Genomic DNA, 10,711 nt, shown 5'->3' with positions numbered 1-10,711 from the left:
AAAAATGATCCGTTTCTTGTGTAAAATTTTTAAATAAAAGTTTCTTGCGCTACAACTAAAACTATCGAGGGATAGTTATTGAATTTAATTCGTATAAATGAACAAGCTTCAGCTTTGTCAACATAACAGGCACCTCATCTTATGTTATTGTCTATAGTCTATATTTTATAGATCACACAAAGTTCATTGATAATTTACAATATATAAACTGGACGAGTCAAAGTTACATATTTCCATCATGATAAACTACAAACTACGATTTTAAATTGTGGAAAATTGCAAATGCAACAAAAGAATATTGAGGCGGCTGTACTGGCGCTTTCACCTGGCTCCATCATGGCCGCCCAACGAACGCAGTTTCAATGAAACTCATGCTGAAATCCTGCACTGAGCTGCGCGTGCGCAGTGTTGGCGGCTTATGTGGGAGCAGCAGTCTCGCTCAGCTTGCTGTGGTGACAGTTTTGGGTCGTAGCAACGGAACAACGGGACGCTGACTTTGTGAGTATTCCCAAGTCAACCTCTCTTAAAACCCTTCTCTGGGGGACTTATATTTAATATTTTAGGGCATATTTTTATCCACGTCGCGGTTGGGCACTTGAAGCGTCCCGTCGGTGTCGGTCCTCCTTTCATTAGTAAGTGCGTGTGTATTATCCGAAAGGCCTCCAGAGGGGGGTAACGTAAGGATAAAAAGTCTCGTTTTCGCTCGCACTCGGCAGTATTTTATCTTTGCTTGTATATCTACGGGGAAACTGAACAACCCGGAGATCCTCTGGATTCAGTAACAGCAGCCAAACGCCCCCTGAGCCTGAGCATTAGCATTGTAAGTAGTTAGCCGGGTGCTAGCTGGCCGGTCGCGGTGGTAACGGTTCCCATCGCGCCGTCAAACGGATCTGAACGTCAATAAAAATGAACCTCGAACCGGGACCTGGTACCCGGCTGTCTGCTACGTCCAGTCAGTACCGAGCGGCCACATAACGGGATCCCCGCAGCCAGGAGAACGCCACACTGAGGCTCAACAGCAGCCTGCTAATAACTGATGTTTGTTGTCCCTCGCAGAGCTTTGTTATCCTTCCGAGTTCTGCCACTTCGCCTTCTTATTCAGTGTAATTACTCAAAGTTCACTGCTGTTTCTCAGTTTTTGCTTTATAGTGTCTTAAAAATGATAGATATTAGAGCTACACTTTGGTGATGTAATATATATTTATTGAAAAGGCTGTATCTTGGTTTTATTTGCTATATTTCAATAGAAATTACAACCCGGTGATATTTTGTGTCTGCGGGTTAAAAGGTTTTGTGCCTCGCATTATCCTTTCATGAAAGGATTTGACTTTGCGTCAGCATTTATAAATTGCAGGCCTTGTTATTTTTCAGGAATTGTAAAAATAAATTGCTACTTTTGCAATATGAATTAAGATTATTTTTTTTGAACGCGTGGCTTTCTATTGCTATAGTGGTTTTAGAAAAGTACCAAAACTTGTTAGGCTACTGTTTTTCTAAGATATTTTATCAAAATATTTATGATTTCCATTCAATTTATTCTATGAGGAAAATACCAAAGTCTCAGTTTGTAGCTGTTACTACTAATACATATTTTGTCCTTGTGTACATTGTGTTGTCCTACTGTCTGAACCAAGGGCTCTGCTCGGTGTATTTCTTTAAAGAAACATTTTAGTTGAACAGTCTGCCATTGTGCACACTGATGTTCACACTGAGGTTCAGATGCTCAAGAATCAGACAGATCATCATCACTCCACCAGCTTCAAATACAGAGCACAAAATGAACAATCAATTAACCTATCAATTATGGATTATTCAGCTGATTCCATGGATTAGATCACAGGTTATAATTGTGATATTATAAAAACTGATTTTAATGGCAGGTGTGCCAAGTATCATCTTCCAAAATCTGATTCCCTCAGTTAGCCCGAATGAAAGAAAACCATAATTTATTTGTACCTGAGAACAACTTTAAAAGTGGTTGAAAGAGAATAATTTACAGTGCAATTTATAATTTAAAGCTGAAACCACAGTTACATTTAGTTACTTGTCAATTGGCAAATAAATATGTTGTTTTAAAGATTAAATGACATTTAAATGTTTATGTCGAATCAAAATATTACGTGTGTTATGTGTCGTGTTTACATTCAGTCTGCTAATCTCTAAACCTGTTGATTTCTAATAACTATATTAAACACTGATCGTTTTCCAAACATTCCTTATAAAAAATGTGTATTTATTGAGCCTTTTTTTCCTGTTAAGTGTGTCTGTACATGTACTTGGCGATAGCTGAAACCTAGATTGCTGTATGACAACAAGCTCAGTTATTAACTCTGTTAACATGAGATGCAGCTAAAAACTACATTCAATTCACACTACAATGTTTGAAAAGCATTCACATATTGACACATAATCTGATTAGTGTGAATTTCTTACTAGTTATTGCAAGTGTTATGAGCTGAAAGCACAGATTTGCCATGTTTGATAGCGAATGCTCTGGAACAAAATCAGTGATATAGTGTTGATGTGTAAATGACACAGCAGACATTTAAAGACTGGGCTGCAAAATGATAGATTTTTTTTTGTGCTTTGACATTTGTACTTGTAAATAAGAGATCTTTCTTTCCTTGATTTTGATCTTGTGAAGCCCGGCCTGCTGCCAGCAGGTACACTGTAATTGAGAAGTAATGAAGTGAAGTACAATCTGTCGTCAACACAATGTAGGGCAGCAGGGCTCCATTTGATTGGCTAACTATTTTGAGATGCAGAGCATGAACACATTTCATGTTGGTTTTGAAGATCTCGAGAGATCTTTGGAGAATAAACATGAGGAGTGTTTGTAAACTGAAAGTTTAGGTTTAGTTATGCAACTTATCACAAATCACTGACTGTCCTCAAAGTCGGTTTTCTGTAAAGTATTTTAATCTATAACTATGACCACAGTTCTACTGATTTCTGATTGTCTGGGAGCTTCACAGGCCATAGTTGACATATTTACCTCCATGAAGTTGTGCAAGCAGGAAGTGATTGCTGAGCACAACATCCCGTATGTTGTTTACTTTAGAGGCCATTGGTTCTCAGGAAATGCTGCATCATTGTTGGACTTTTCACCGTCTCGCTCTTTCAGTGTGACGCCTCGCTGTTCCTCTCAGACACACCTGGGATGAGTTACAGCATGTTGAACCTGGACTAACAGGATTATTGAGGCACAGATTAGTGACCTCCTGAGGGAACTAGTGACTGGCTGCTAGTTTTCCTGTGACATGTCGCCTTGTGACCTTGTGGAAGTACTCTGAGCCATAAACCTGTTCCACTGAAACAACGCCGTCTATGGTCACTTCATACAGAAGACTTGACCAATGTCATCAGCATTTATCTCAATTTTATTTATCAAGAATCAACAGATTATTATACAATAGAGAGAGCCAGTTTACACCTTTTATTAGGATTTAGGTTTTATAACCTATCAAAGGTTTTACGGTTTTGAGGTATTGATCTCTGATTATCTTTTCAGTGCAGTACATGAATGATAACAAGACTGATTTCCCACGTTGTATTGGGTTCTCTCTCTCCAGGTCTTTTCTATAAGGGCATCAAGCACAACACAGTTCTCAACAGCACACACCAACATACACCCAGCACAGGTAGGTGAATAAACTTCCAAGTACTATGATGGCTCATCATTTCCAATATATTATCATTAGTTTGCCAACATAAAAAATGTGTTTTATCTGGTTCCTTCAGCATATAATCTCTTACATCCTGTTCGTGCTGGAGTCTGGAGTTTTTACCAGATTTAAACCTTTGTAAACACGGCTTTAAAAGTAAAATACTAAGTTTTGCGTAAAAAAGCTTAACTTAGACACACAGTTATTTTCCTGAATTAGTAGCCATAATCCACTTGTATCTGTGTAGTAGATCAACAGAAATCAGCATCTGTTGCCATGAAAATGCTGAGATCAGAGCAGATCAGCTTTATTCACTCTTCATCACTCACACTTGTATTTTCTTCTGGAAATGCAAACCTCTAGTTATTAGTGCATTACAGAATATTGACAGTGATCAATCCAAAGTATCCCATTCAGTTGCTACAAACCGTATCTTGTGTGATGCAGGAGGATGGCGGTGAATGTCTACTCCACAGCGATGACCAACGAGAACCTGAGTCGTCATGACATGTTGGCGTGGGTCAACGACTCTCTTCAGCTCACGTACACAAAGATCGAGCATCTTTGTACAGGTAAACGCACACTTAGCTTGCCTGATGTCTCTGAATGAATGCAAAACGTATTATGTTCTAATTGTGGTGATTTTTCTTTCTTCAAGGTGCCGCTTACTGCCAGTTCATGGATATACTGTTTCCAGGGTGCATACTGATGAAGAAAGTAAAGTTCAATGCAAAACTGGAGCATGAATACATCCACAATTTCAAGGTCTTACAGGCTGCGTTCAAGAGAATGACGATAGACAAGGTGAGACTGTGCACACACACACACACACACACACACACACACACACACACACACACACACACACACACACACACACACACACACACACACACACAAATGACACTTAATAGAGAAAGAAAATTGGATTCTGGTCTAATATTTATGCTTACAAATATAGAGATGATGATAATTATGCCTTTTATGTCCAATTTAATTTGGGAAAAATTTTTTTCTCCAGTTCAATAAGAAAGATTACTTTCTGATTCAAAGGATTCTATTGGATTATAGTAGACAAGGGACGTGCGGGTTTGCTTGTTCAAATTCCACAGTCAGCAGGTTTCTCTCTGTGGGCCCCTGTGCAAGGCCTAAACCCACAGCTGCTCAGGATGTGTCAGGGTGGTCATCTGGTGTAAAACCTGAGACTAATCAAACACTCATCTGCTGTAGCGATTCCCCCCCCACCCCTACCCCCACCCCACCCCACCCCACAAGGGAGCATCTGTAACCTACTGCTCTATATTTAGCTGTTAATATCTGATCCCGTCCTTTTTTTTGAACGTCGAGCCGTAACCTAAATCCACGGTTAGGAAATGACTCATTGTGTGCAGAATACCCACACACACACACACACACACACACACACACACACACACTCACACACACACACACACACACACACACACTCCTGGAATCCACTGTGTTATAAATGTGTTTTGTGTTTTGAACGGTTTCCAAATATGTTTTTCTGCACGTTTGCCTTCAGTAAACACAATATACAAATACACAGTGAGAGAAGGTATGCAAAGTGTCAAACCGCTAAGCAAATGAAAGACCAACTAATCATCATGTCATTTCCTAACTTGCTTTGTTTTTCTAAATTCATTTATTGACCACAAGCTGGAACCTTCGGATTCAGAGGCTCTTGCTACTTTCTCCGTCTTCACAAATCTCCTTTGTCCTTTCAGATCATCCCTGTGGAGAGGTTGGTAAAGGGGAAGTTCCAAGACAATTTTGAGTTCCTTCAGTGGTTTAAGAAGTTTTTCGACGCTAACTACGATGGAAAAGAGTACGACCCCCTGCTCACGCGGCAAGGCCAAGAAGGAACGCCGCCGCCGCCTCCACTAGGTACAGCACTCGTACATCACATGGGTTCACGCAGACACGTCTGCTGTGTGTAGACTCAGCCTTGTTGTGTTGTTGCTCACGCTTCTTCATACAACTACATCTCCACCTCGAACTCAGGTGAATCCATTCATCACAAACCTAAACGACCCTCTCATCCAGGTAACATCCCCTGTGCTGAGCGTGCGTGTGCTGTCTTGCTTCCATTAATACTCGGAGTCACTTTCTTTGATCTGCTCCGGTTTATTTAGTATTCTGATTGTTTGTCCACTTGACGTCTGTTGTTTGGAAGTTCTCACAATTTTAAAGACATCCTGTCTGTTTACTTGAACTTTGTGACCTACCATAATGTATTATTGCTTTTTGGACATTAATGTATAGGTCAGGGCAGTTTTATCAACAGCTGACTTGATATTTTGAAATATAAGCAATAACTTAATTTAGAATTTTTTTGAAGTAACAATTTTAATATAACAATTTTAATTTAAAAAAATTTGCTCTGCAAGCAGTGCACATGAAACATTTCCGCTTATATCTGTTTTCTTCGACATACATTCCAGCAGGAGTTCAGCCCAATGAAGAGAAAGTTTCCATCAGTTTCACTCACAGAGCGAATATCGATGCAGTATTTCTATTTCTTTTCTTAAAACAGAAATTACTGATGAAACAGCAATGAAACTCAAAAACCAAAACAGACGCATCTCATTTGTAATTGATTCTGGTTGTTGTATGTGTGCATTTGTTCTCCTGCTTTTTTCCTACTGAGCAGGTGTGTGTGTGTGTGTGTGTGTGTGTGTGTGTGTGTGTGTGTGTGTGTGTGTGTGTGTGTGTGTGTGTGTGTGTGTGTGTGTGTGTGTGTGTGTGTGTGCGTGTGTGTGTGTGTGTGTGTGTGTGGGGGGGGGGGGGGTGGGGGTGTGGGTGTGGGTGTGGGTGTGGGTGTGGGTGTGGGTGTGGGTGTGGGTGGGTGTGGGTGTGGGTGTGGGTGGGTGTGTATGTCTAAACATGCGTTCTGTTATTTCAGCCCCCATGAGAACGTCACCAACAGCCCCAAAGAGTGTTCCCACCCCACAGAGGCAGATCGCAACCCGCAGGAACCCTCCCGTGACCCGTAACGGAGGAGATGCTGAGATCATAGAGCTCCACCAGCAGGTAGAACTCCTCTCTTCACACTTTGATTACAGTCTGTAAGTTCATGTGCAGCTCTCACATCCTTCAGCTTTAATGAAGGGGAGCGTTGTTTCAGAGTTTTCTTGCATTGCACTGTGACACTGACTTCACATTGAGGTGCTTTCTAGCTCAAGCATTGTTGTGAATATAAATTGTGTCCGGTTCAGACTTTTTCTTTTTGTACAATAATGAGCTCAAGGTCACTTTTCCTTTATTTGATGATAAAACAGACTGCAGGCAACTGGACTGACTCAGCACATTCTCACCTTCATGCGACCTTTTCGGTCATTAAAGCCAATAATTAAATAATTTATTTACCTATGTCTGGATGTCCTACAAGTGTGAAATAGTGGTTGGCCTTTTTTGACATTGTTCTGTGTATAACCATTCTGCTGTTTAACACATGTTTGTTTTATTGTGTTCTTCCACCACGTGTGCCTTCAGGTTCTGGACATGAAGTTGACTATCGATGGACTGGAAAAAGAGAGAGACTTCTACTTCGGAAAGCTCAGAGACATCGAGCTCATCTGCCAGGAGAATGAAAATGAAAGCGGTCCGGTTGCCAGCAAAATTATAGACATACTGTACGCTACAGAGGTAAATACTATACGAACTATACACTGTAGTGTGCAGTTATATGCAGTGAGGTGAGCGTGAGTGTGTTTCTGGATCATTGGTCAGCTACGTTTGAGTCACTTTCTACTTTATTTGATCATTCACCTGTGAGATGTCTGAGTAGCTCCAGCATTCAGTTTCAGTACACATGGATGAGCTCTTCGTCATTGCATTTATATTATTAATAATACATTTTATTTGTCACACACTTTCCTTTATTTAATCTCAAAGTGCTCCAATTGAGCATAAAAACATACTAATAAGAATACAAGAGAAAATCAGATAAAGACAGATAAAATCAGATAGGTGGGTAAACAGAATTATGACTAACACGTTTATCTGATCGGATTGTACCATAGGACAAGATTTTAATCACTTTTAACACGTGTGCCAAAAAGACAAGAGGCTGTTTTGTCATTTCAGAGGATATTGTAGGACTTATTTACTATGTATTCATCAATCTTGGTTTTTTTTTTCAGAGCAATTCTACATTCAAAATGTAGGCTTTGTTATTCTATTTAAGGTTACTCTACCGGAAAAAAAAATCTTTAAAATATACTTCCCATAAAACGTATCACTTCTGCACAGAGAATGAACCAATACATGAAAACATCACAATTATCACCATTTCCGAACTGTATTTGCCTAAATCGATCACACCAAAGTCCGTGTGTTTACAAACTGGAATTTGTCACCATCAAACTATGTTTTGGTTTTGCCAACGGACTTCATCTTTGGAAACCTGCCGCATGGGTTTCTGGGATATCGACGATGGTGCCACGTCTGCACCAGTGAAAATATCAACATTTAACTGAATTTTTTTTTCGCTGCTTCCGTCTCCAGCAATGTCCCAAATCAATTACACAGCAATCAAAATAAAGACAGACGAGTTCTAATATGTAGAATTTGGGAAAGCTTTCAGGCTGACATTGTGGACATACCAGACAGAGAAGACCGTTTTAGCTGCAACATGTTTGTTAGCTGAAGCACTGCAGGGTGACGAAATGACTCTGAACACTGACATGGAATGTGTTTGCAGGAGGGATTCGCACCACCGGAGGACGAGGACATTGACGAAGGAGCACGAGCAGACTCAGAGGAGTTCTGAACTCATCCTCATCTCTTCATCACCCTTCCTCCATCTGTCATTCCTTGATCTGACCCTAATGTTTGCGCCTCCCCCCCCCCCATCCTCTTATTTTAATTTTTACAAGGTTTCTTTCCTCCTCCCATGTGGGGGAGGACAGCCTCGCTTCCCAAACTCTTACTAGCAAATGGACACTTAACCCAGACCTGAGTGGACTTGGGCCTAGCAGCCTGGATTGTTCTACTAGACTTATTCTAACCTGTTAGCAGATGGGACGGCGGCTCTGCCGGCCCGTCCAGGGTTTAAGGTTAACAGCATTGCGATTACAGGGTCGCAGCACTGAGGCCAACAGTGCTATGAATCTGTCTGTCTGAAGAGGGCAGGGCACTTTCTCTCTCACCAAGCACTCTGACCGGTGACCACACAGAGAAGCACACGAGCATCTGGGTTCTTTCCAGAGTTCACGTGTGAAACCACACAATGTTTTCCACAGTGTGATCAATTTCACGATGGCTCAGCTCGAAAATTATACAAGGTGAGATTATAGAAGCCGCCTGGAAGAGAGGTCTGCACATGGATATATTTTTTGATTCATATTACATATGATGACACGTGAACATTTAGACCGCAGACATATCACAGACTTTGAACTGCTCACTTGTAGAGGCATAAAAAAAGTCATCGCTCTGAGGTAAAACCATCACCGGTATGTTCTTATTCATCACTCCAGAGGTTTTACTTCTGATTGCTTGTTTAGGAAACAGCATGGGGTATTTATGTTTTTATTTATTTATCTTTTTTTAATCTGCTCTATACAGTTTCTGAAAAAAAAGTGGTTTTAGATGTTGGGAAAATAAAGGTCTTGCACTAAATGTAGCAAAATAAACCGACTGAAATGATTTTTAAAATGCCAACATGCAGTGACTGGCCACAGCCGCAAAGATACAAGAAGATGCAATTTTATATTTTTTAGATTTGTTTTAATGAAAATTAGTTTTTTTATTTGCATTGAAATCCTCAGTGTCCAAGTCAGAGGCATCACTATAATATTTACCAGGCAGATGTCAGTCTTTGTAATTAATACTAAAGTCAGACAGACAGACAGACAGACAGATACTACTACACTTCTAAATACTAATGTTTGACCGTGTAAATTGGGTTGAATATTTTACCTGCTATCATTACTCTTCTGTTGCCGGATTTAATTGATTTTTCATATGTTGCATAGTGTTAAAATGCGACCGTGGCTGCCAAAACACTAAAGGTTTGTTGTTTGTTGAACAGTTGTGATGAAGTTAGGAGGAGAAAACATCAGACCTTCGCTCTTCGATTGTTGCTATGACAGCCATGTGATCAACTTGCATTATTTGGAGTTTCTGTTGGAATGAAATAAAGCTCTGAGGTTCAAGAAAAGTAGTAAACTTCATCACTGTGTTTCTATCTGCTGTGAGACTGTTTTTATTTTTTCCTTTGCCAGTGAGTCACACTATTCCTATTACACACAATTAACTGTGGCACTTGTCTCAAATATTACCTTCTTTCTAGTACTGCTTAGATGAGATTTAAATAGGCTGACTGTTTTAGGCGCACTGGTACCACAGTCATGTCCCAGACTTCAAGTTTATTGGCTGACGACAGGTACATCTCAGAAAATTAAAATTTTCTAATTTTTTGAGATGTACCTGTATATCTCATGTGAAATTCACAGTTGTAGTGAAGGACATGTTCAGTATTTACAGTTTAACCGAATGGGAACACTGATTTTATTACAGTACTAATGCTTAAAGTTAGAGCTTGTTAAGAGGCTCTTTATAAAGTGGATTGATTTCAAGAGTGCCTTACTGCGATCTAGGAGCACCGCCATTTCTCTCTCCACACCGGAAGCCGTGTGAGCTTTACACAAGAAGTAGCCTTTTTCCTGCATTTCTGGCCCTGTTTTATGTTCATGGATTAAGTCTATTGCTCTGGACTAAATCACATTTTAAACCAGGACTTACTGAAATGGTTTTCTAAGATGTGGATTCAAATAGTCTCAGACTTGTTCTAATCTTCAGTTAAATAATCTCTTTTCTTGAAGGGAGACTAGAGCTAATCCAGGTCTAAATCAAGACTTAAATCAAACCTGGCCAGAGGCAGGTTTAACTTCAGAGGAATTCCCAAGGTTTAATATTCATTTTTACCAAATTGATTACCTTGACTACATTAATGATGCTAAAAGATAACAATGATAATAATAGATTTTGTTTGTAATGCACTTTATATTCAAGCCATC

The 10,711-nt window shown here is 40.0% G+C and overlaps 1 protein-coding gene across 4 annotated transcripts; it reads left to right on the top strand.

Annotated features, from left to right (window-relative positions):
- Nucleotides 1–400: 400 nt before the first annotated feature.
- LOC308126198 (microtubule-associated protein RP/EB family member 3-like) lies at nucleotides 401–9,878 on the top strand. Of its 4 annotated transcripts, XM_080490389.1 has the most exons (9): nucleotides 405–498; nucleotides 3,573–3,641; nucleotides 4,113–4,237; nucleotides 4,324–4,469; nucleotides 5,414–5,573; nucleotides 5,691–5,732; nucleotides 6,592–6,719; nucleotides 7,182–7,334; nucleotides 8,392–9,878. In XM_080490389.1, exons 3-9 carry the CDS (start codon nucleotides 4,117–4,119, stop codon nucleotides 8,458–8,460), a joined length of 819 nt encoding a protein of 272 aa, XP_080346515.1. In that variant the 5' UTR covers nucleotides 405–498; nucleotides 3,573–3,641; nucleotides 4,113–4,116; the 3' UTR covers nucleotides 8,461–9,878. The 4 variants fall into 4 exon arrangements, with proteins under 4 accessions (XP_080346517.1, XP_080346515.1, XP_080346518.1 ...); XM_080490391.1 differs by lacking the exon at nucleotides 5,691–5,732 and having other exon boundaries at nucleotides 401–498; XM_080490390.1 differs by lacking the exon at nucleotides 3,573–3,641 and having other exon boundaries at nucleotides 430–498.
- Nucleotides 9,879–10,711: the final 833 nt, after the last annotated feature.

The sequence above is a fragment of the Lipophrys pholis genome, assembly GCF_963383615.2.
Source record: "Lipophrys pholis genome assembly, chromosome: 21".
Classification (NCBI taxonomy): Eukaryota; Metazoa; Chordata; class Actinopteri; order Blenniiformes; family Blenniidae; genus Lipophrys; species Lipophrys pholis.
This window is presented reverse-complemented; position numbering and strand designations above follow the sequence as displayed.

What these genes read in the sequence shown, in the direction of transcription:
- LOC308126198 (XM_080490389.1), top strand. Translation starts at nt 4,117, where the DNA reads ATGGCGGTGAATGTCTACTCCACAGCGATGACCAACGAGAACCTGAGT. An exon ending in TCATAGAGCTCCACCAGCAG is followed by an intron (nt 6,720 to 7,181) that starts GTAGAACTCCTC and finishes GTGTGCCTTCAG; the next exon opens with GTTCTGGACATGAAGTTGAC. An exon ending in ACATACTGTACGCTACAGAG is followed by an intron (nt 7,335 to 8,391) that starts GTAAATACTATA and finishes ATGTGTTTGCAG; the next exon opens with GAGGGATTCGCACCACCGGA.